At 38.3% G+C, this 27,182-nt stretch overlaps 1 protein-coding gene across 7 annotated transcripts in view; it reads left to right on the forward strand.

The window, feature by feature from the left end:
• Positions 1-27,182, forward strand: part of rap1gap2a (RAP1 GTPase activating protein 2a) — a 140,280-nt gene that overhangs the window by 54,301 nt on the left and 58,797 nt on the right. For 4 of the 7 annotated variants that reach the window (XM_028463845.1, XM_028463849.1, XM_028463851.1 and 1 more), the window contains exon 1: positions 16,108-16,792. The exons of the other annotated variants lie outside the window; for them this stretch is intronic. In XM_028463845.1, the coding sequence (XP_028319646.1) occupies positions 16,665-16,792 (128 nt within the window). In that variant the 5' untranslated portion in view covers positions 16,108-16,664. Of the gene's footprint in view, positions 1-16,107; positions 16,793-27,182 lie in introns of those variants that run through there. 7 annotated transcript variants of the gene reach the window in all.

A 27,182-nucleotide genomic window follows, 5' to 3' on the forward strand; every position in this document is an offset into this window, starting at 1 on the left:
ATATGAAAGTATTTATTTCTAAGAAGTAACAGTGTAGGTTAAAATGGCCATATTAAAAATACAATTTAAAAGGTAAAACCTTGCAGCCCCTGTGCCAGAACCAAACAAAATCTGAAAAAAAGGCAGATAAATATTAGAAAAGAACCAAACCAGAATGGCTGGAGAGGAGGAAGCCCCACCCCAAACAAAACAGACAATGCTAATCACAAACACACTAAATAACAAAAATCCCAAGTGCAAAACAGAAAACGGGCCAATTCCTCCTCCCAAGCACACCCAAGGGAAAAAAAGACTAAAAGACCCAGGGACTGCTAAACATAACTGGTGCAGAGGTAAGGATTTCTAAAAAAAAGATACCAAATGATACAAAAATAAACTCCAATTCAACCAAAAGAAACCCTAAAAATGAACCCTAAACAAAACAGTAGCAGGCTAAAATCTGCAATTAAAATGGAAACAAACGTTAAAACCCAAATACAACAAATACAAAGTATTAAAACGCTTGTCCCACCTTAAAGTTGCAATAAAAACGGGGGAAATTAGCTGCCACCGGAGTTCAACAGAAGCTCTAAAACCAGAAAGGCAAGTTAAGAACAGATTAAAAATGCTCAAATGAGGGAGAAGTTAAAAGCACACCTGTCACCAGCCAGCAGTAGTCAAGACTGATCGCCAGGTGCAGGGGAGACTTAATTAGGCCACTTCCACCATAAGGCAGGAAGTGGCACTATTGGTGAAGGGGGCCCCCTGCTGTCTGCTACACCATGTTGAAAGTATCAGGTCAGTCCGATCCTGATCTGCAGAGATATTTGAGGAACACACACACACACACGCACACGCACACGCACACACAGACAGGCAGACATTCCTTGCCTTTATAGAGAAAATATTTATTATCGCTTCACAGAATAGGTCAAATTCAGGGACACATTTCACTGTAGGGCTACATTGTATCTGACGTTATATTATAATGTTTTTTTAGTGTGCAGGAGTAGGGGGTACATGGCTTCAGGTCAAAGGTCTGACGGGGAACGGAAATGTGAAAAGTTTGGGAACCACTGCTCTATTGGTTTGCCAGCTTGTAAATGTTTGGACATTGTATTGTCGGGCGATGACAGTGATACCGGCTCGTGGACTGACACAATGGCTTTCTCTCGTGCATATGCCATCATCAGATTGGGATACAGTGATTGTGTCACCTGCAGCATGTGAGTGTGCAGCGCATTAAAACGCTTCTGCTGGAATGATCGTTGCTGTTGTGTGTGTTCGTGTGTGCTGGTGACGACGTTTCTCTGGCACGGAGCCAGTGAAACCAAGGCACTGGAAACATACTTCACACGTGTACTTCTTTAATGAGTTGAAGGGCTGCCATTGTCCAGGCTTTTATGGAAGCAGCAGAGCAGGCGAGTCATCGAGCAAGAAAAACCCTGACATAGACAATAGCTATTAAGTAACACACTGGCTGAATCTTTTATTTATAGATATGTTAAGCTTGGTGTGAAATATTTCGGTTTTACTGCCAAGACACGTGCAGGTGTTGAAGCAGAGCACACAACAAAAAAACAGTTTCTGTTTGTATTATTCATTCACATCAATGTCTCTGCCTTTGAGGCTTTTGAGGTGCTTGTTTCATCCACATGCACAGGTTTTCTACAAAAGACTGTTAATATTTACATTATGATCATAGAATTGTAAAGGAAGAAGGTAACTGACCATACGAGTGATTGTGTGTCTGTCTTTTGGCTAGCGCTGCAATGGACTGATGGGCTTAACTAGTAATGCACCATATGGTTTTTAAATGAAGTATCGGTCATTCCACCGATATAAATAACCGATAATTTCATGATTTCTTAACTGTTTAATTTTCTAAATCATACTGTATATCGCTATAACACAGTATGCTTGGATTTTTGGATTTTGTTAAAAAAAAAAAAAAAAAAGAAATGCAGTTTTTACCTCTGAAATACAAAATGTAAGTCATTAGATAGTAACTGTTTTAATTAGGATAGGCTTTGAGTATCTTCATTGCTTTGATTAAAATCAGTTGTCATTAATAAATATGACATTTTTTATATAATGTGAGTTGATGTTGATATTTTTCTTATCTTTTTTTGCACAGAGAATGTATACTGATGTTACACCATTTTCTGATAACTGTTAAAAGGCCCATGTTACGCTAAATCAACTTTTCTATGCTTTAAACACCATAATGTGCTATTTGGGCTTCCTACACGTGCCCAAAGTGTTTTTTTTCATTGATTCCCTCAATCGTTAATTAGAGGGTGATTTGCTCGTTTCTTACTGCAGGGTGACCCCAAACACCTCGCTCCGATTTGATGACGCGTTCACAATTTGATGATGAATTTGACGTGGCACTGAGCTGGAGAAGCCACGCCTCCAGGAGCTATCTGCCATGATTGAAATGTAAACAGACACGCCCACGAAGGTGAGCATGTCAGTGTCCTTCGCGCAATGCTATGTATGTATTTTCTACAGTCTATGTATGTACCGGAGAACACCCCACCCCAAAGCTCTGTCTCATGTTTATAAAGAAGCATGAGCTCTGCTACAGAGTGGGTGGGAGGAGGGCGGGCCATCCTCTGACCCTATGTCATCGTGCAGGGAGGAGGAAGTCAGTGTCCCGTCTATAGACACGCCCACTCATGAATATGCATAAGTAGGCTTCAAATCAGCCTGTTTGTGTAGAGTTGCTCAGAAAGTGACTTTTCAGAGGCTAAACCTCTGGAAAACAGGCGAGTTTGGGAAAATATACCTCAAAAAATATGTTTTTGGGGTTCTTAGAACAAATGGAGATGGGTGAAAAAAAAGCTGCATTTGTCAGCGTTCTAGTGAGCTTGAATTATATTTTTAGTTGTCTAGTCAGCATCTGAACTTACCTGATGAATATGTATGTATGTTGTTTCTAACTAGTAAATATTCTGCCCTCACTAGTTGACTAGTAAGTTCCACATAACTTCCGTTGACAACAATGGCTTTTTCTCATTGACCAGCAAACATTTTCAGCATCCATATTTTCCTAATAAGGTCCAAACAGGCCCTAACTAGTTAAGACTCCAATTATCTAACATAGAAATCATCATAACTTACTTCATGAACTCTGGTTAACCCTTAAGGCTCAAACATACTCGTGCGGACCCTGCCCACAACGAACACAGCGTGGACTATCTGCTCTCCTCAGAGCTTACATACCCGGACGTAGTAGTTTCCATTAAAATCCAACATGTCCCATGATTCTTAGCAATGCTCTGTAGTCCTTGTACACCTGGGACGTGTTTTAAAGGTGTTGCTACTGTTGTAGCTTGTCTACCAGTCTCTCCTCCTCTGTTTCACCAGGCGGATGAAATGCAGGTCGGTGTTACATTTAATGCGGGTCGATACAATGCCGAGCAGTGTTTTGTGTGACACCAACTAGGCGAAGAAGTCCTCGCGGTCGTAAAATCTGAGCTTTGCATTCAATTGGCCTGGCGGACTCCTCACGGACTCTGTTTTGTGTATGTCCGCCCGAGTATGTTTGCGCCTTAACTGGTACAAAGCTCAAACATGCAGAGTCAATGAAAGGTCCAATCAAATAATGCTGTTAAATACGAGAAGAGTACCAGTCTGCAAGCTCCACTCTACACTTTCCTTATACATACAGTATATATTAGTGGTGGGACTAAAAAAAAAAAAAAAAAAAAAAAACCTAATAAATTACAAACTTTGTAATTAATTCAATCTCGATTAATCTAATTAATTGCATAATATTTAACACGAGAAACAAAGTTTTTCCAATTTAAACAAATTGTGGTATATGATTGAATCAATGAAAACAATAAATGAGCTTAAACAACCAAATAATGTTTATTATTCCCATCACTGACTGCTAACATAATGCTCAACATGAATAAATAATATTAAATATGCACTTTGTACAGTATACTGTAAACTATTGTCTATCATTGTATGCTGCTGTACAGTTTCCTTTATTCAGCCAAAAGGGTTGCATGCGTCTTCCCGTTAAAGTGTATTTATTTCCATCCCTGTCATTTTATTTCTTTGTCACCAAGCTTCTGCAAAGCTTCCCATGTCACTGAATGTGATTTACACCACTTCATGAAAGCCTGTTATTTCCACGTCTACATGCAAGCGTGACTGTTTTATGTGTTGATAAATTATGTACGATCAATATCCCACCTCTGTGCAACATGTGGAGCGATAATTCACTTCCATCCTGCACTGACGGAAAGCATCATTAAACTTATCCGTATCTGTAATCCACCACCTTGCTTTGCCTCTGTTAGGGAGAAACAGTGATTCATGAAGCTTTTACATTTATAAACAGATGTCGAGCAGGTCTGGGAAAAATCCTCAATTACATTTCATTTTTGTGTCGGCTGCATAGGAAATTGGGTTTGCAAGAGAGGTTACAGCTGGCAGACAAGAAGGACCCCCCCCCCCAGAAACACTTCAATTTTATTAACGCAACCTCAACACAGAAGAAACAGAGGACAGCACTGATGGTTCAGAGTGTGATACTGCTTTTTTTTCTCTTCAGGATATATGATTTGCATTTCAAAAGATTCACTATTTCACACATGCAGACATTGTCCACCCAAGAATATTTAAAACAGATGTGATCACCCCCCCACAGAGTCCATCCCTGAATCCCCTCCTCGACCCTCTTTGCCTGCTAACACATGCACACATCACATCCATCTTCTAATCACACACCTGTTGTGACTAAAGCCTTCATTATTGAGGTTGAACGGAGAGGTTGACAGTCCATCACATGGGAGATCAAAACATAACAATCATGGACACGATAGGCACCAGCTGACCCATGCGACCCCGAAAAAGAGCGAGCAGGTCAGAAGATAAGTGAGTGAGAGTGAGAAGAATCATACACACCCACTTCCACTTCCTTTGCTATGTTTTGGACTTCAGAGAGATTTGAAATGTTTCTCTGTCACACACGGCGTTAGGTGGAAAAATCAATAAGTTAATTAAATGTTACCTTCAGGAAAATGTGTGCGTGTTTTTTTTTTTAAAGTGAAATTCTTTAGTTCATAAATGCACAACTGAAAACAAATGGCAAAAGTCAAAGAAGATGTGAAAGGACAATAGAGTATATTTTAGATGTAAACCCATGTAAGTTTTTTGTGAAAAATCAATTTAAAATACATTTCGAATAAACGTGTGTGTAAGGCCAGACCTTTTAATGAAGGAAAGATACTCAGAGTTGTTTCTGTTGCATTGATATTGGATGAAAACAAGTAAAAAGCCTGTATTTACTGCAACTAACCAAGCAGACACTATTTGTTCTTCTTCAGCACATTTGATAGAAGAAAACTCCTATCTTTTTAGGACCTTTTGCAATTTCAGTTTTATTCTAAGTCAGGGGTCTGCAACCTTTACTATCAAAATAATCATTTAACCTCATCTCACCTGGATTAAAGAGCCGAAAAAATATCTCCTCAATGAAGACAATACAGAGTATTAAATTCTATACTGTTAAAATTATATAGAATAATGTTTGATTTATTTTGATGTGATTTATAATGATCATGTAAATGACAACTTAAAAACAATTTGAGTCATTGCACAACGTGATTTATTTTAGGTAAACAAATTGTTATATCTTGATTTCATATCTTGATTTTATTTGTCATTAATCATTAATAACTTTTGTAAAAAAAACAAAAAAAACAATTTCAATAGTTTTTTTTTAAAAAAGCTATAAGGAGCCATTGCATAAGAGTCAAAGAGCCACATTAGGCTCAAGAGCCGCAGGTTGCAGACCCCTGTTCTAAGTGATAATTATGTTTGGCAGTAAGATAATGGTGTTTGTATGTACACACATGGACTAATGCAAATGTAACAATTGAAATAATTAAACAGAACTCTATTAATACAGACAAATTGTTCCAAATACATAACAGTGTATTAAAATAATTTAAATACATATGTTTTAGGTTACAAACATTTTGGTCCAATTCAAGATTGACAGCCAGAATAAGGCTTTTTCTAGCAATCACAGTGGTAGAGCTTGTACATATTGTGTAAAATGAAAGTAATTATGGGCCATTGAAGAAGCCTTGGCTGTTATTGTATTATACATAAAAATACAGAAATGATGGGAAAGCAGTAGGTTGTCAAGAGCAGGCAGATATTTTTTGCTTCATATACAGTAGCTCGTACATTTGTGTCGCACTGACCAAATTTAATGGCAGCTTGATTCAAATGGGTCACAATATGACTTTAATTGAAAGTCTCATGTTTGACCTACTCAGTTGGCCCCGTTTCTACACCTGGTTCCTCTATTGGCTCCACTGATTTATGCTGTTTTTTCCAGCAGAAAGCACAGTTACCTGCTGTAGGGTATTTATTTATGTTTTCATCTTTGTTATGGCCTTGAACATTTTCACAGCTTTAACTGCTTTGCCTATCACAAAGATTGTAGACAGACCAAAACAGCACTACATGAAACGCACTGCCATTAGTGAATTCATGGGAATTAATGGTGCAGTAACATGTTTAATGGAATTACTAACATACAGTAACCAAATCCAATAACATCTCAAAAATCTATTTAAATAATTACTTAGTCATCCATGCTCTAAGAACACATTATGTTAAGGTTTCATTTATTCAGACAACTTTTTCAGGAAGTGTATTTTGAAATTTACTTTGATCCCCTGACATGTTTCGAATGCCAACTGTCAGTCTTCCTCAGAGGCGTCTGCTGATCACTTTGATGCGTCCTTGCGAGTTCTTTCTGGGCGTGGCCAACTTGACAGTTCTCTCGAGTTGTTGAGATCAGCAGATGTTAGTAAAAATACATTTCCTGAAAAAAGTTGTCTGAATAAATGAAACTGTAACATATCATTTGAAAAAAGAAGACAAAATGAACTCGCTGGAATTTAAAACTTATTTGTGCATTCATTTATCTAAATTTCAGACTCGTCATTTGGGTATGAAGTATGGGTATGTTGTCGCGAGATTCTTGTCCATCTCTTGTTGACATTTGAGTGAAAGTATTTCAATTTGGCGTATTTTGTTATAGAAATGTAAGAGCGACTGCCCTTTGTTGATTGAAAATCAGCAATTACAATTTGATTTTGCTATTGGCTAAGGAGGCCGATGATATTTTGGTGGCTTTCTACATCACATACAGCCACTGTTGGCCCCACCCTTCTAATAAACACTAGCACTTGTCGACTCTGCAATCTGTGGTGAGTAGGTTGGACTGAGATAATTGTAAATCTAGAGGAATAGTGAGTTTGTAGTTATCATAGCATAGATTGTTCAATTCAATTAAATACTATATACCGCCAATTACAACAATAGTCATCTCGTAGCACTCATCAAAATTTTACATTTTTAAGATACAAACCAACAATTCACATGAACATCCATCAGCTACAGTGGGGAGAAAAAACTCACTATTAATGGAAATAAATCTCCAGCAGAACCAGGCTCAGAGGTGGCAGCCATCTGCTTTGACTGGTTAGGGTTAGTGGACAGAAAGAGGATAACAAAACAGGATAGAGAGATAGAACGTCAGAGAGTCCCAGACTAGCTGAGCCGTGAGCCACAGATCAGGAACTACCAGCTCCAGCTTCAAGACACCTGGAACAGAAAAGAGAGAGAAAAGCGAGGAGAAGGCACAGACTGCAGAAAAACATGTATTATCAGGTCTGTCTGCATAGAATCACCTGGACTCTATGTGTGGGTGGAATGAGAATGAGTATGGGGTGGAGATCAGTGTAAATGGTGTGTAAGCAGTAGGGATGTCCCGATACAACTTTTTTACTTCCAATATGATACCAATATTACAGCCTTGCGTATTGGCCGATATCGATATTGGTCTGATACGATATCAGCACGAATCATACACACTACTTATTTTGTAGTGTGGAATGTTAGAAAAGAGTTGATCAGGTGATGTTACTCAAACAGAGAACAATAGTCAGCAGTTTCTTTGTTGGAGTGTGAACCACAGTCAATTATGGATAGAAGTGCTTATATCAGTGATTTTACATGAAGTCTGATAAAACCGGATATTTGTTTTCTGGGTGATATCGAGCCGATGTCTGATATCAATATTGGCGCGGAACACCTCTAGTAAGCAGTGAGGTGGGTATACAATGGGGATCAGAAGTGGGGGATTAGCTACAACCTGGCACGACTGTGTTTGCCTGGACAGCACCAATCGCAACCCATTAGAGGACAATGTGTAGGTGGTGGATTGTGCATGAATGTAATGTTGGTGTATACAGAACTATATAATCTTAGTTTTTAGTTCCAATTGTTCTTTGAAAATGTTATAGTATAGACTGGGCATGTCTTAACTGCTCCAGTAGTAGCCCCGCCCATAATTAAAACATCTTTTGAATTTCCTGCCTAGACGCATATGCTTGAGGTTTAGTTACTTTTTTAAGTTATCAACGGATAAAATCATTTGGAGCCGACTTTGCAGCTTAATCTTTCCTTTTATTAACCCATCGGTGTGTAACGTTATGCCTTCCCACACTGGCGCTGCTAAATTTAGCCAAATGAGCAACTTTACTGCTGACCTGAAACAACACGTGTATCAGTGGGAAAATGTGTGATTGTGAGCAAAAGAGGAACCTCGGGATCATATAAGTGATGTTTTAGCGGAATACGTTCATCTTTATTACAACCACTTCCTTAGATAGTTAGGTTTGTGCACTTCTGTAAATACACTTTGTGTGCACAACAAATATCTATAATTTACACTCTAGCTTGGGATTTACCTTCTTTTACTTTATGGCTCATATGCTGTGTGGTGGCAAACTAAAATTTCGCTTGAAATGTTGAATTACGGAGGAAACGTATACACTGGAAACAAGAAAAGATTAAATGACACGAGTGGCTGAAAATAACATTTAAATTATGACAACAACAGTAATGTATCCCAGTAACAAAAGTGATCTAGATTTGTTGAAAACACTTTTCCCAGAGGTTAATATGGTATTGTTGGACTCAGGTTGTTGCAATGCTAATTTTAGGCTTGCTAACTTCAAAGGTCTTTTTCATAATGTGAGTCAGAGATCAAGGATGTGAAGAATGAGGAAGCTATAAGGAGGAAAGGAATAGCCTGACGGAAAATAACACCAATGGGAAGGAGAGAAAGACAGAGAGATGTCACAGCAACTGTTGGAGACAGATTGAAGAGCTACAGGAAGAGAAGTGCTGCTGTTAGAAAGGCGAGAAGAGCTTGGGAGAAGAAGCACAGTGTGAGAGCAAACACAATTTGATACTGATGACACTTCTGTTGATAATCCACCCAAAGCTGTAGAGCAAAAAAAAAAAAATGTATTAGGAATTAAACAACGTGTATAAATGGGTGAATGATTTCAGAGAATAGATCACGCGTTAGCTGGAGCTACTTTAGCACCTGTGGGTCACAGAGGTACGTTATACACACAATCCCAGTCAGAAACTGAGTGGGAGGAAAACAACACCACATCGTTTGCTATCATTTACAGAAGGTCACCAATTAAGTTAACATTTGTGTGCAAAAAAATAACCACAAACAGACGTGAAGAATGAATCCATGTTTGTAAAAGCAGAAACCAGTGCACAGCTGGCAGAGCCCGACTTCACTGTTTAAAGTCAAAGTCTGTTTCTTTCTGCTTGCTTTGTCTGGACGATAAATAGATGCTTTTAGCGGTTGCATGGCAGTGTTGTGGTTAGCACTTCTGCTTCACAGCAATGAATGAATGAATAAATGAATGAAGGGGCTTTTAGCAGTGGCTTTGTAAGCATCCTTTTATCATTTGTTGATTCTGCCGGTTGGCATACTATAATAATAGGAATTATAGTAAATACCAAAAGTTATATTTGAACAAGTAAAGGAAATGCTGTTTTCACACCCTATAATTGACATTTAAAGGTTTTACAGTATATGCCTTGGCTGGTGGATTGTAAAAATGACCAAAAAACAAAATTTCTTGCAATGCAATAATAATACACATAAACATTAGGGGTGAGTATTGGCAAGGATGTTGCAATATGATACGTATCACGACACTTGGGTCATGATATTGATCATTTAGATCATTATGTCTGATTTTAGAGTTCTGTTTTTTTTTTTTTTTTTTTTTTTCATGTACGTTCTATTGTACACAACATCAACCTACCGGGGACAGATGGAAACTAGCCTGTGGCTACATTAACATATTTGTCCATTAATGCGCATTGTCCTTTGTCACAAATAAATAAGATAAATAAATAAAATAATAGGAATTGAACCTCAGATCAAGAACCTCAAAAATCATGATAAAATGTGCAATCCTGATCTGATTTAAATGAAACTTGGCATAGTAATTAAGGAACCAACCTACATTTCATAAAGTATGAATATAAATGTTTGGATTTTCACCAGTAATGAGAAAAGGGGATTTGTTTGAATTTTTCCAACTGTTCAATATATTGATTTAGCTAGAACCCGTACTTTAGACGTCATCCTGTGAAAAACCAAATAACCACATGAATAAATGCCGGTGAAAGCTTAATGTCCTTGGTAGAGGTAACAAGCAAGTATCAAAAAAAGATCTGAATATTTGAAAAAAGAACGTTGGAGTTACCTTGATTGTTGATTAAATGTATGATGTTGATTTGACAGACGAAAAAAATACAGCTTTGAAGCAAAAGGGAACTACTTTGGTTCCACTCTGAAGGGCATAAACACAACCCTGTTTGTCTAAAAGCAAAAAGACTCCAAGTTTCCACAGTATTTTCTAGATAAACACCATGGACTATAATTATCAGCAAATAACAGCAGAAAATATATATTTTAAGGATGGTGCCAAGCAGCATGAAGACAGAGATGGATCATCACATTGATCATTTGTAATTATGAATCTGGAGGCAGATGGATGATAAGTTTAGTGTCTTTAAAAGAGTCATGCTACAACCTAAACTTAATGCTACACTGTAGAACATAGTTCACAATAGGTCACAAATAATCATCATTAAATAAAACCTGTGCTCAAACGTAAGAATGGTGCTTGCTTGTCTATAAGAAACCCTGAACTATATGAAAACATAAGCTATGAATTGTGAATTTAAGAAGTGGAGTAAGAAGTGATGCATTTATCAAATAAATTAAATTTTCTAGGCAATGAATACCAATGTTTTTACTACGTCTCTAACATGATAGGGGGGAAAATGGCGCGTCGGTTACACAAAAGAAACTGGTAAAAAAAAATAGTTTCAACGACATCTTAAACGAAGCGCGACACTAAAGTTCAACAATGTCCTGATGAATTTGGTCTTTTTACTCCAAGTCTGCAACACATTTTCTGTATCAGGTTATGATATTCAGAGATAGCAAGTAATGACAGTTTTCTGAATTAAGTTCATTGGCTCATTTATATGACAACTTGGCATTTCAGAGTTATCTTGTAGTAATGGACTGTTTTTTTTTTTAATGAGTTTTTTCCCCCGAAAGCATTAAACACACCTTCGTGGCTGTACCACAAATGGTGCTACATGAAGTTCAATAACTTTGGGGGGAAATACCTCCAGAATAAAAAGTATGTATCGATAGGAGGCATGCTAGAGCCCTGATTACTTGCTAACCTTGCTTTATATAGCTGTTTGTGCATGTGTGTGGGAGTGAAAGTAAAGAAGTGAATGCGCGTCTACTGTTTTTAATTATATAGTTTGGTTCAGCTCCTTCCAATATAGTATCTTGAAAACTCTTACACTGTGGGCCAGGATTAGACTATTTCTACCCAGCGAGGGAATCTCATTACATGATGTTTGTAAAAGTCATGCTCAAAAAGTTCATGACCACAAGTGTGGTATTTGCATTGTAACTTAGCTCTCCCTTCACCTCAACAGTGCAGCGCTCTCATTAATACAGCTGCTTATCACTGCACTCCTGTGCAACTCCTGTCAATCCCAAACTCCCTCAGACACTCACTAGTGAATAATTCTCTTTGATACTTAAAATTCTCCACCTGGAGCAAGGTACTGAAAAACATACTGCAGACTGGAGAGTTTAGGAAACTCTGCACATTCTGTGCGTTCAGAGACAAACTTAAGTTTTCTGAAAGGAGCCCAACATATTATACACTGAATGCACCAATCAGCTCACGATTAAACTGTTTCATTGTAGAAAACATGCTGCCATTTGGCCTCATGTAAAAAAGGGTGTTTACGAGCAAAAACCATATGTTGTACATCCTTCGTAGTGTGTCATGGAAAATGACATGCACATTAAAGCTGTAGTATGTAAATTTGTTTTGGCATCATTTCGTCAAAAATCTAAAATAACCTTTAAGCGTATTGTAACTCAAAGTAATCTGAGAGGACACTTGACCTCGGCGCCTTTTCTTGGCTTTGTATTTCAGCTTTAGAAATCAAGGAGCCTGACACTCTTTTTCAGCCAATCAGAGATCTTTTAACAAACAACGTGCTCCATCAGCTGTTTTGACATTACTATTGGCTAGTCGACATCTATCGGTAATGAAAGTGCAATTGCAGGCATTTCGGCAGGAAAAGTCCGTATCGTGGTGTAAGGCACAACAACTGACATGGCAAAGCAAGTCCAAAAAAGGAAGAACGATGATGTGGCAGAACGTACGTGGAACATACTCCACCTTGGTACGAGTAGACTAAAAGCCAATGTCCGTGACCGCATGGAGTTCGCGCCACGTACTTGGGTCGGGGGGAGAGTGATAACAGACAGAACAAAAGCACTTAGAGAGTGCAAACCTCCACTAGGTTTATAGGTGCAAAGTCACCAGCAGGTGGTGCTCTAGAACCAGCCAAACCTGTGCATTATGCTCCAAAAATTATTCTCAATACTATATGTAGTATCCAGAATTGTATCCAGTATTGAGATATCCTGCTAACAAACACATTAACAGACAGACAAACGGACAAACGCCGGTGAAAACTTCTTTGTTGGAGGTAATAAAACGTGTGTAAACCTTTGACAAGCATATCCAAGGTGAAGAGAACATGTACTATTCATTTGCAGTATGAATGTGGAACAGTGTGGATCTCCTCTCTGCTCTGACCTGCCGCTTGGAGTGCTGTGGCTGGGGGCTACTGTGAACCTGAGTGCTTTGGGATGGGGGAGGGGCTCACATTAGCACCAGTTGTTCATTGATGACCATAACTACAGAATTATTTAGCTTTCATTTCAGAGTCTCTAAAATATCAGAAAACAGAAAAAGTTGCTAGATTTGTCAATAGTCACTTTTGAGAAAAAAGTCGGTAAGAGAAGTTGGAAAGTTGCCAGATTTAGCAAAACAGCAATAAAAATCACTGCAAATAGCTCCACAATCATGCGTGTTTGCTAGGATGCCGGTGGATTTGAAAAGGGGAAGTTTCCATTCCAGTCTCACGATTCTACACACTGCAGCTTTTTTCCACGCACGTTTTTTTTTTGTTGTTGTTTTTTTTTTAGATGTGTCAATCTCTATGTACAAATTAATACTCTTGCATTTTCTTGGAACAGCCAAATCAGCGTGGAATTGATTTATTGATTGAAATAATTAATTAAAAAATTGGTAATGAATCTCTTTGGGACAGTTCACATATTAGGAAGAAATACAAGGAAGTAAAACATAAGTATTTAGTCCATGTCAGAGCAGAAATGTGTTTAGGGTGTAAATATTTGCTTGAGCTCAAGTATCATCTAACTGCTGATAATATTTATCCAAGCAGGCAATAGTCCAGTGTACTTCTGTGCATGTGTTTGAGATGAAACAGGAAAAAGGGCCTAAACAATAGCAGGTAGGTGTTTGTGACTAAGCAAATAGATTCAGGTGTCTCATTTCCCAAAGTGATGACGCACAACGGGACTCAAGTGGAATGGTTGAGTCTTTTTACAAGTAACTGTATTTGTGCATGCTCGTGCACATAACAGGCTCCCGCCGGGAACTATTTGTTTATCAGTGATAGTGGTGAGTTGGTCCATACACAGTACCTGGGAAAATCCTCAGGTGGATTGATGAAAAAGGGGATGATGGCTTGGTGTGTCAATCAAAAGCCCCAACGCTGAAGATTTAGAACCAGCAGATTTATGTAAGGAATTATAAAAAAGATTTCTCTTCTTTTCCTCTGGGGTTTGTCCAACAGACCCTCTGAAAGCTGCTTGGTTGCCATGACGCTACAAACACAGGAGACGCAATGACAAAAACAATGTTCTGATGTGTGTTGTCATTTTTTCTGTAATATAACTTCTTTGAATAGTGGCTGATTAGTGAACCATTTCATCAATGTATCTTTTCTGTTAATTTACCGTTCACCTTTTGAAAAGGTGTCTCACCCCCAATTTCCACTGGATGCGTGTCGGCTATGCCGCCGTGCCAGTGTCATGTACTGAGTGCACATTGTACTGAGGTTGTATATGCGCATCCGCGTACGAGTACAACCGGAAAATGAATTTTTACAAAAAAAAAAAAAAATTCATGTTTGTTTAATTTTTGTTTTCAATGTTTTATTTGTTTTTTGGATTAGGTTATGGTTAGGGTTAAAGTTAGGGTTAGGTTTATAATCTCAGTATGTGACACAGGTGTGGAACAGATACGTTTCTAGTCAATGCGTCTGTTTCCAGCGCTTACAGATGCGCTGTGTCACGGTTCCGGCAGTCCGGAGCCTTCCACAACACATGCGCAGAGCTGGACGCCAGAGCACGGCGGATGAATTCAGTAAAGATCAGTCCGTGTGGGACAGGAAGTCATGCACAGACACAAAATAAAACATCCGGTTTAATTATCAAAATAAAGTACTCTGTGTCCAAGGTGGATCTTATTTTACATATAAATATTACACTTACTCATGGTTGAATCTCCACAAAAGCATAATGGTGGAATGAACGAGTGATAACATACATTTTAAAGAATCTCATTTTGTAAATAAGTAAAAAGAAACTATTAGTATTTAGTGTAGTGGTTGTCAATCTTTTTTGGAATGTTTAATATCAAGAATTTCTGGCGACCCCAAAAACATTTTGTTTTTTAGAATTCGTTTTTGATCACGTTTGAGCTATATATATATATATACTGCATTTTAATTGAACTAGATTTATATTTTACAAACTGAAAGTACATAAATACAGTTGTGTGTTATTTTAATACAATTCCAGGCGGCCCCACATGGGGTCCTGACCCCAAGGTTGAAAAACACTTTAGATTTAATTTACAGATTTAATGGCTCCTGATTAGATTTATTTCTATATTTTCTTATCATTTCTGTACATCTCACACCTTGGGTGGGACCAAGACTGACACTTTATCTGTACATTTTTCATTTTCTCTCTCTCTTTCTGTAGTGCCATTGCGTACCTAGGGGTACACGAACCTCCATTTGAGAAACACGAATCTAAAACACCGTATTCAACACAGGTATTCAAATCTGAAAAGCATATTACCTTCAAAAAGGAAAAAAAAGAATAATGTACAGTTTTAGAATATAGATATTTTTCAGGCCTAATACTGGGGTTATTGTGCCCCAGCCAAACATAATTATCAGGAAAACCCTTACCAAAAATCATCAACACCAAATACGACTGTATGTGACTCAGAAAGAAAACCTCTGGGAATTGGCTTAAAAAGAGCTTCCATCACACATACACATTGACGACTGACATTGGTTCCCTGGTAAGTTGACCATGATTGGCACATTAATCACTAAACTGCTGATTTAATATTACATAAACATTCATTGTCTATACATGGTTTCCCGACAGGGCAGTTGTCTTTGTCAACCTTGGTTGAGAAATCAAGATTTCTAAGTCTGCACGCCTGTCTTTATGTGCATGTCAGAGGGCTTGTTCGTAAGAGGTGGATCCAATGGTTTGGTTGAGCCTGTGTGTGCCTGGAAATGAAATCATAAAATCAAGTACAGATAAAACAAGGTCAGGAAGATGAATCTAAAATTATTAACAAGGTAGAAACAAGGACAGAGAGCAAGAGGAGAGGGAGGGAGAGGGTTATAGAGAATGGAAGGGGCAGGATGAGGCGGTACCTTGATGTGTCCAGCCAATCAGACGAGGAGGGGTGGGAACAACTTGAGGAGGAGGAGGGAGCAGAGCGGCAGCAGGCTCAGAAAGAGAGGAGACTGAGACTGTTACAGAAAGCAGGAGAGGTGAAGGCAGAGGTAGTCAGAAAGGAGAGATGCAGTGTCTGAGTCAGTGTGTCTGCGAGGCTACAACTCTACATCCTCTCTTCAGGGATCATGCTGTTTTTCGAGCTGTGATGTACAGACTTGCTGGAGGTGCATACAATGCAGACAGAAGTTCACCTTGAGCTGGTGTCCAGCAGTGACATTCTGGATTACTGATATTACAAGCAAAAAACACAAAGGTGTTTTTCGTGCCTACGAAAACACAGAGGACTTTAGATTGAGTCTTTTTTTTTGGATTGCTGTTTTTTTGGATGTAAATAAAAAGGTCTGACTAGTCAGGCGCGTTGCCAGCCAACTGGACATCACTCAAGAAGGTTCTCCGTTTGGAGATTAAGACTATTTTCTAGTTGTGTTCAAGCTGTACGGAGGTCACACTGGAACCCCGAAAACTTCCGACCAAGCAGGTCCTGCCCCTCGGGAGTCCTGGAGCTGACCTGACCTTGGACCGCCTCTCACCTGAACCCCCACTACCACCCCCCACAGAGACACCAAGCATGTCTCAGACTGGTAGACGCATCCACAACAAAAAGGCCGGCATTCGTGCAGCTGTGATTCTGATCGGACTCCTTCACAAGTCTCGCAAAGCTAAAGAAAAGGAGAGAGAGAAAGAGGATAACGAAGGGTGGGTGAAGTTTGTGTCATTGCTTAATGAGAAAGGCACTCATGAGCAGACTGTCTTGCTAAGAAAACTTTGGTTGCTCATAATGTCTTTGTTGTTCCAGAGTTGTGGGCTACTTTGAGGTCTTTATGGTTCAGTAGGTCTACAGTTTACAGATAGACCCATTGTAGAAGATTGTCTAGGAGTACATCTAGTTGACCGCACTCATGATGGTATCTGGGTCAGTGGAAATGATGGTTGGGACACATAAGGGAGTGGTTTTGAGTAGTGGTGGTGAAATAAGGTGTAATCTTAGTGCTTTTGAAGAGCAGAGCAGAAAGAAAGGAAAGCCATTGTTGATGGACCATAATAGGTTTCTCATTCAGCAATCGAGTCCTTTTTCTCTGTTTTCAGATCCAAACCATTATTTTCACCATAGCTACACAAGAGTAGTTTCGGGGCACTTGTTGATGCTTGTGTTTCAATGTATATGTTTCATCCAGGAGTCAGACCCAGCTGATGAGATACCACACTCCAGAATACAGTACTTTGCAGCTCACTAACACAACCTCAAAGCACTGCTCAATTAAATACTTGTTAAATACTTCTTAATCACTCGTAAAATAAGGGTTGCTATGTTGTGCCTTAGATACAACTTTAAATGAATAAATAATACAACACTTTACTTCCTTAGAAGCTCACTATCCAAACGCACCTCTACATGGGAGTTTCTCTTCATGCTGTTTTGAAGCTGGTTCATCTTACTGCTAAAGCTACCATGTCTGAAAGTAGACTCCTGAGAATATCCCACCTGGAAACCAACAGTATATGATGTTGGCAAGGCCGAGACAACCAACACTCCCCTTACACACTCACACAAACATCCTTCTCCCTGTGGGTGAACCTGTTTGCCTTCACTAACATTAAAGCAGCCATGCAGAAATAGTCAAACTGCAATTTGAGGAGAGAGTTTAGACTGAGTTTGCTTACTCAGTACTGCTTCACTGCAGACAAACAATGGTTATTATTTCTTTATCAAAGTGTTAAGAGTACGTCTGAGTTAATGGAGTGTGTGCCACCAAATGCACTTTGGTATTTTGTTCCAAAAGCCAGGACTAAAATAGGTTGCATCAAAATAGGGTGCAACTCATTTTGCAAATGGTGATAAGTGAGGGTGACCTCTGTCTTTCAGTGTGTGAGCATAATTTAGTTTCAGATGGTATAAAATTTAACCCTCGAGGCAAAGCTGGATTAGTAACTATTCAAATCAGGCACTTGATTCTTACATGATGGTGGTCCAAAGAACTGGATACATGTTGCAACATGTTAGAATATATAAAAATAACAGCAGCTTTTGCTAAAAACAATGAAACCAGAACCATTTTCCCCTTAAAAACTGTGCTTTTTTTTGTCTCTGTGCCTCGGTCTTTATGCACCAGGTAGTTTTCTTTCTTTTAATCGCGTTCTTGGAATATTTTCTCTAGGTTATTTAGGATTAAAATTTTGTGCACAATTGCCATGTGCTAGAAGATGCTTTAGCAACAGCTAAAACACTCTGTGCAACAGCATGCAGTGCTGCTGTCATCTTCTCTCTGTAGTTACATAATTATCTTGGCACAATTGCTGACAATTTTAAGGTGCTTCTTTCTAAGGGATGTCTATTATAGGCTTGATTGTGTCTTTTTGATCCTCTAACGTTGCTTTCAACAATTGGCTATTCATTGTGAGCACACATTTCTAGTCATTAAAGCAGATGTACTAAATGAATACAAAAAAAAGGGAAAGTTACAGACTGATTATCATGATTAAAGCTTGGCATGCCAGACATTACAAAAGAAAGTGCAACATTGAGAAATGTTTTTGCACCGCCTTCTTTGTGTTAAAAAGTAAAGGAAAATTCCCTGCGGTTTTCTAACGTTTACACGGAAAACGGAGAATGACACAGTTTTACAGTCTGCTTGTCTTCTGCGTTTTCCCTTCACGTGTTGTCTCTGTATCCACTCGTACTGTACATTTGCCCTCTGTTTGCTTGAACAGCAGGAGGTTGACTGCTTGTGTCTGAAAGTTTATATTATTACATCCCCTCCCCCTCAGTCTCATCCCCCATGCATTTATGTTATCTGTAGCCCATTTATCTGCTGCTGCAGACCTGCTTTTTTCTTTCTTTATGTGTGTATGTGCATGTGTGTTTGTGTATGTACTGTTTATGAAATGCTGTTTGACAGCAATATGCAGCGTTTGTGGTTATGGATTGACTCTTGGCTTTAGCGTGTGTCTTACCAATGCTCTCTTTGCACAAATGTACAGTGTGTGAGAGCTAGAGTGTTTTGTCTATTTAATCTATTATCACGGTGTGTGGCTTTCTGATCACAATCTTCTGTAAATATTACATTGTTATGTCTATATACCGTCCATAAATGGTAAATAAATGTAATGTCAATTGATAGTGACCTTGGCAGTCTTGTAACTATGAGATCAGGGCAGAGATTTTCTTTGCAAGGGTGATCACAGACAGGTAATGTCACAAGTCACCGGACCATACAGTCATTCACCGGTCTGGGCTCACTCCAGTCATACCTGAAAGAGTTTATAAAAAAGGATTTTTTATAAAAGTCCATCATTTCTTCAAGAATAAATGTTACGCAGTCAATTGGGGGTCCTTCAGGTATATTGAACTCCACAGGGGTCATTAATCATAAACTGTCCTTGAACAAAGGTTACTATAAATTGCAGTGAGTATGGCATTCAATTTTTTTTATATTGCTGAAGTGAGGCAGCAATGTGCCTCGCTTGGTCACTTTGAACTTATTTTATGAAATAGTCCAAAGGAATTACTTCACCAACCCTGCTTTGAGCCTAAAAATGTATTGTGGCATTTATGGAAGTACTTCAGAAGTAAGAGGACAAAAAGCACAGGAAGTACATCAAATGAATACGTTTGGACCTGTGGTAAACGCCCCTGTTCATTCAGCTCATGTTGAATGGAAGCATATTTAAGATTCTCCCTCATTGGCTGTGTAGTTCATCACTACTGTAAAGCATGTGTTGACTAAAAAAGTAACTAAACCCTGAGGTTTTGGCCAACAATAGGTAATTTGTAAAATGCCTTGATCATGGAGCAGTAAAGATACTTCCAGCCTATAATAGGGATGTAACGATTAATCGTAAGGCAGTTAAAAATCGATTCATAGGTATCAAGGTTCACGTCGATGCTGTGAAAATTGAATCGCAGTACTTTTTTTAACCAGCAGAGGGAGCTATCCAGAAGTCATGGCGGCGGGCGAAATCTGCTAATACTTTCTTTCTGGCCGCCTTCTACTCTTAAATATGTTAATAAATGATTCATTACCCCTTTAGCACCAAAATAATATCTGTAATATTACGTGAATATCTGTAAAAGTCACGTTTTTCTATTAGCTCTGTCTGCTAGCATAGCATCTCTTCTTCACTGCACTTAGCTGCATCCCAACCGACCACTGTGTTACCAGCGCCCTCTGCTGGTTCAAACAAATATCTGACGCAAATACAGTGCAGACTGTTTTTTTTTTTTTTTAAGGTCCAATTGTTAAGGCACAAAATACATTGTGCACTTTTAAAAAGAAAAATACCTATTATGCAGTTTTTTATTGTTTACTATGGAACCAGAATTTAAATGAATAGCCTTCTAGATTTATTTTTAGTTAAATTTCATTGTTTGAATAGTTCATCAAGGGATTCTTTTGACCATGAAAAATAAAAGGAAAATAGTACAGTATTTTCTAGTTTTTTTTCCCCCCCAAAAAATAAAGGAATATTTTTCAGTCATTTAAGTACAGTCCCATTTTGTAAAATGAATCGTGAGAGAATCGTATCGTGAACCCAGTATCGTGAATCGAATCGTATCGGGAGTTGAGTGAATCGTTTCATCCCTAGCCTATAATATGAAATCTCCAAAGAACAATCTCTCAATCCAACTTACTCACCACCGGTTGCAGAATCAACAGGTTTCTGGCTAGTTTTTTATAGAAGGGGCGGGGCCAACAGTCCTGGTTTGTGATGTAAGAAGCCACCAAAACGTCACAAACCACCATTCTCAGCCAATAGCAAATTTCAATTGTAAAATTCAGGTTTCAACCCATAGAGGGCAGTCATTCTTACTGATTTACAACACAATACACCAAATTAAAATACTTTGACTGAAATGTTAACAGTTGGACAAGAATCAATTCCAAGATATATATTTCTGCAGAAAAAAATGTTTTGGGCTTTAGTTAATTTTTAATGAGACTGCCTGAAGCTAATAGCATTCAAGTAGATGTTGTGCACCTTAAGATTGCAGCCAAAAAGTAACTATTTGTATAGCTTATACAACTTGAATGACATTGGACTGAAAAGAGCCAGATTCATGCTTGCTCTGCTTTTACAGTGACGTAACCTGTTTCCCTGCTGTCAATCAAGCCTGCCAGATTCAATGCATGCATGCCAATGTCGGCTTTGGCTCTCGTGTCCATGATCATCATGGTTGTAACAGTTTGAGAACCATTTGCAGGAACAGTTGAGTGATCCTGAACTTGCACATTTTCCAACAATATTAGGCTATATAAGAGGTTTAGTGGGACATAGTAAAACATTTCCGTACACCGCAGTTCCTTTAGGAGGACCTACATTTGTGCCTTTTGATGTTGTATTTCTTATTTGATAAGGGTTTGCATTTGCTTAGGCTTAGCTAGCCCTCCGTTATCAGCTTCTCGTTTACGTTAGCTTCCTTTCATCTTCAGTTGTGTTTGTGCCGTTGCCCTTCCAACATCTGCCTCAGGATAATTGTAGTGGGTTTTTCCGTTACAGAATAAACCAATGACCATCTGACTTCATTTGAAGGTAATTATCATTCACATTTGGCTCATCAGGGTCAGGACAGAGCACATCCTCAATGGTTAGCAGTGCCAATTATGCGCCACAAACCAGGGAAGGGAATATATTCCTTTCATTTCTGTAATCGTATTTCTGATTAAGTTTATTACAATTTTATTTTGATAATTCAAGGAGAGAACAGATGATAGTTGATAAAGAAGGCGATGTTCTAAATCACTATACTTTTTGTTACATTTTTTCATCAACATTTACTGCTTTTGAAGGTGCTAATATACTAAAATAAATGTAATTAGAAAAAGATTGAATTAAATGTTTTGAGTGAACAAGAGGCAAATATTTTTAAACAAACATTCTGAATCAGCCTCTTCAACTACAAATGATATTTGTTCACGTTGAACACAAAATGTGTTTAACATGATAGAGGTCAACTTGTATAAGTCTTATTTGATAAATTACGGAATATAACTTTTCAACACATCATGACAAAACCTTTATATTTGTCCACTTGTCCAATTTGACGTCTTACTTTTCTTTTACCATTTTTTTTTTTAAAAGTTGTGTATTTGATATTTGAAGATATTTTAGTCGCACACTGCCTGATTTCAACGGAAATTAGAAATGTCCTTGTGTTAAATCCTACTGCTGACTTCCCCCTTATTTCCTGTTTCCCTCTTTAATAGGGATGTTTCCACCTCAGTCTTCACTTTTCTATTGCTGTCTCACAACAATCGTTTTATAATGTTTGTCTTTGAACCAATATTCATCCATTGACGGTATAAATCCGTTTTATTCGACAGCCATGAAAGAAAAAACAAATGATGGGAAACCAAAGAGAAAATCCTGGCATGGGGTGTGACTCATCTGCTTGAGGGCCCTCAGCCTAATTTTCAATGGTTAGACACGTAAAGGGGTCACACACACTCATCTCTGTTGTCTTTGGGAAGCACGGACAATCGCATAGGCTGCCACTCCAGCTCAGGAATCAATTTAACTGTGTCCTGTATCCCTGTGCTTTTGGCCATGGTTGGGACTGAGCAACTTGATAGAAAATTGATACACTCACAGCTGGTCTCAGCTAAATGACCTGCAAGCCTTCCTCAAGCATGCACAATCAATGAGCTACAATGTAACTTGCATTACAGCAGTTAAGTGGAGAAAACCACAGCCACATCCTTGTGATTGTAGATTATTTTAGAAGAAAGGATCAGATTTTCCTTTTACCACAAATCCAACGATTAGGATTAATTGTTGCTTTATTACCTATAACTAAATTAACTACTTACCAAGGCTATACTGCCATCCAGTCCTACTTACTGTATCATAGCTCTTACAGAATATTGTTGTGTAGGGTGACCACACGTCTGGTTTTACCCGGACATGTCCTCTTTGCACGTCTTGTCCGTGCTGTCCGGGTATATTTTACAAGTTAATGAAATTGTCTGGGTTTTCCAGGGACCTTGAACGCATTTCGAGGAGCACGTGAATATAAAAGACCGTAATCCTGCTATTATTTTCTCTATCAGAGAAATTCCATCTGTTTCTGAAAGCGAAATAGTTACTCTTTAAAGCCAACATGGTTCATTATGGTGATTTTTCTCACATGTGACAGAATCATTAAAGATGCCGCTTTGTTTTGACAAAATCTTCACCCAGGAGAAAAACAGAAAGAGGACCAAAGTCCAAAAGGAGGGAGAGATTAAGAGACAAAATAATGTTGTTTATTGTATTGTAAATATATGTTTAATGATTAATTGCTGTCCTGTAAGCCTTGAGTTTTGTTATAGTTTTAAAGTCTTGGAGGAGATATTTCTCATATTGTTTCAATGATTGAGAGATTGTAAGAAGGTATGTATGAGATTTTTCGAGGACAGATTGGTAAAATGCATAATAAAGGTGATTGACTTGAGTCTTTGTTATAAACAGAGAAATGACTTTTGAAACCTTTTTGACAATAACTTACTTATTATTAGTTTATTTTGCTGTTACAAGGTAGATTCAAGAAAATGTTGAGTACTGTGAGTATGTCGAGGTCAGCCCTATTGTTGTGTTTTTGGAAATCAAAATATGGTCACCCTATTGTGATGTGCAGTGGAAAGTAGATGCTAGTTTGTTGCATGGCTAAACTAAAGAGATCCAAAGCCGACTTGTATTTTCCGTCATGGTGATTCTCTCAAATATCCCTTAAAGATGTTTATCTGCTCCATTTTTGCAAAGTTGAGACAAGTACATTCAAGAAAGTAGCTTAGTAAAAATCATTACAGTTTTAGGACTATAGTTCACTGGCTAACAAGAAGCTAAATTGGGTCTTAACAAATGACTCAAAAACAAAAAGCCATGAAACGCTATCGAGGTGGAAACTTGGGTCTTTTCTGTGTGGTTTCCTCTGGGAAACCACCTCCGGGTGCTTCCTTCTACAGTCCAAAAACATGACATGGTTAATTGCAGTCAATACATTACCCATAGGTGTGTACTGTATGTGAGTGGTTATCTGTCTCTGTGTCTGTGTGTTAATTTGTGCTGAACTGGCGCCCTGTCCAGGGTGTACCCCCGCCTTAAGCCCATTTATTTCTGGAGCTAGACACCAGCAGACCCCGTAACCCTGAAAAAGGGAGCAAACGTGTTTGAAAATGGATAGATGGATGGATGAACAGTATCAATGCAGAAAAACATAAAAGCAAAATAATTTTCAAATGGCCTCATGATTACGTGATATTTTACTGAAAAACAAGAAAATTCACATTTTTATTTTATCACCATAAGAGCAATTTTAGTTCAAATCACTGCAGTCTAAGATTACCTCCTTTTTCACTTTTAAAGCTACTCTTGTTATGCACTTACGGTACTTGGATGGGCAATGCTGAGTTTCAGGCAGCCTGTTAAAGCTGTCCATAGCTCTGTAACATTGGATTAGAAAAGATAATGCTAACTGCCCTAACGACATAAACAAACATATATTTTTAACTAGTCACATAACTTGTCATAATGTGTTATTTTTGTCTAAACATAAGAAGAAGAAAAACAATTAATAGACATTTACAGCAATTTATTATTGGCAATGTTGGATTTTTGTGCGCGTAGTTATTATTAAAACCTATTGGTTAAATCTTTTGACTTCTACAGTTTCAAAAGACAATAGAAATATACAAAAATACATATTGTAAAGCTTATATTAACTTGATAGAAGTCTCAGTATGATATATATATAAAAAAGGAAGTATTTTCTATTTCGGCTCCGTATTGTTCTGTGCTTGATCTCGAACCCATAACTTTACACTGACTCACTTATATTTCCATTCCACTTCTGGCCCATTTTTTTTTTTCTATCTCCTCCATATTCCATACTTCCCCACTGAAAACCCCTCATGTGTGTTTTGCGCTTTCTGTGTACTTACACACACAAACATTATTGTGTGCTGAATGACTGACAGCTTCGTGTTGAGTGCAGTGAATGAAATGCCATTGTTTCTAACAAGTGTCCAGAGACCGACTCATGATGGGTCCACTCGCCCTGCTATATATAAGGAGTGGCCAGTGCTATTTTAGTCCACAGGAATTCATCCATCCACTGTCATGATCTCTAACTCTGTGGCCTTCCTGCTTTCATGAAAGATACAGTAAAGTCAATACATCTTCTGCCTCTATTTCTCTTCTTTCATATCTTTCCTTTCTATAGGATCGTTCAGACAGTATACAGTCCTGTAAAGCAGGAAAAATGTTCAATGTCATCACACAGATTAGTTTAAATACCTCAAGCCAATGTCACAGTGTGATTACATGTGAGAATAGAAAGGAAATCAAAGCCCAAACGTAAAATGACTGTCAGAATTTATATCTAACCTGATGTAATTGGAAGTTGACATTATGCTTGATAATTATTGATTAAATGTGTATTTTTTTTAAATCTTGTGTTTTTTTTTGTAAATGATGAATGATTGATTCAGAATTAATGTTTTAATATTTACATTTAAAGTTTTAGATAATATTTACCAAAATATTTTAGTCTCTAGTGCCCTTATGTATAAGGATTAGCTCATCCTAAAGATGTCCATCCCATCATGTTATGTACAATTTACACCAGAAATAGACGGAAACTACAGATGAAATGTTTCCATAAGCATGTGGAGATTAATCGATACGGATCGGTATCTATATACAAACGTGCGCAATGCGAGTGTATTGATTCATTCAGTGTGCATCAGTACAATTTACGGGTGAAATCGTGATGCATCGGTCACTGCGTGCCTGCATCTGTAAATTCCATGGTTGCATTGATTTTTTCATCCATCCATCCATCCATCCATCCATCCATCCATCTCTTTTCTGACCCGCTTGTTCTTGTTTTCAGGGTCTGGGGGCAATTTTTTCATGCTATTTTGTTCTATCCTGTGTTTCCGAAGCACATTGAATGCACAGTCACTGCTTCGCGTTTCTTTTTGAACACGGATTGAAGCTAGGAAGCACATTTCTACCGCAACAAAGTTACAACAAGATGGATGTCACTAAGAGCAGCAATAGATGAGATTCATGACGCACATAAAAACTTTAAATCAGGCGTAGAAAGACGGTAAACTGGACAAGACCCAGGTGGTTTGTAAAGAATGTTGCTAAACCTTACACAAACTGAGGGGCTCACTGCTATCGATACCACAGTCGCTGTACTATTGAAAGTGTCACTTTAAGTCACTCATTGGGAGTGATGTTGTCTTACGGTTCCAAATGTGAGGAATCCATACCTGTTCATTAGTGGGCTTTTCACTACCTGTGAAAAGCCCTGTTTTTGTTGTTGTGCTTTTTAAGAGGCCAAAAAGAAGTTGCATAAAGTGATGCATAGTACGAGTAGAGATTATAAGCAAAATGTGCACTTTTTTTTTTAAATTGGCTGCTTATAAGGAATACAGACAATCCTCTGCCTCTAGCACCACTGAAGTGCCGCAACTTATTTACGATTTAAATTTTTGGTATATTTTTTTTACATCATGTTGAATCGCATCGTATCGCTCAAAATTGCATTGTATATGGTAAATGGTGAATGGACTTGATTTTAGATAGCGCTTTATAACCACACTGAAGCAGTCTCAAAGCGCTTTACATATCAGCTCATTCACCCAATCACTCTCACATTCACACACCAGTGGGACAGGACTGCCATGCAAGGCGCTAGTCGACCACTGGGAGCAACTTAGGGTTCAGTGTCCTGCCCAAGGACACTTCGACACATAGTCAGGTACTGGGATCGAACCCCCAACCTCTCGATCAGAAGACGACCCACTACCACCTGAGCCACGGTCGCCCCTATATAATTTTTTCATCACTGAATCGCTGTCAAATCATTATCAACTCGTATCGAATCGGGAACAGGGGTGAATCGTATCGCAATGTATCGCCAGGGGCTGCAGTGTATCGCTAATGTATCGTATCGCTGGTAGTGTATCGAATTGTTGTCAGTGACGGAGATTCACATGCTTAGTTAGTTTCCATCTATGAAAAATCTAAGTGTGGGTATCTGTGCATTAAATCTTCCCTTCTAAAAACTTTGCAGACAGATTATTTTTAAAACCAAACC

This window comes from Gouania willdenowi, chromosome 13 (genome assembly GCF_900634775.1).
Source record: "Gouania willdenowi chromosome 13, fGouWil2.1, whole genome shotgun sequence".
NCBI lineage: Eukaryota > Metazoa > Chordata > Actinopteri > Blenniiformes > Gobiesocidae > Gouania > Gouania willdenowi.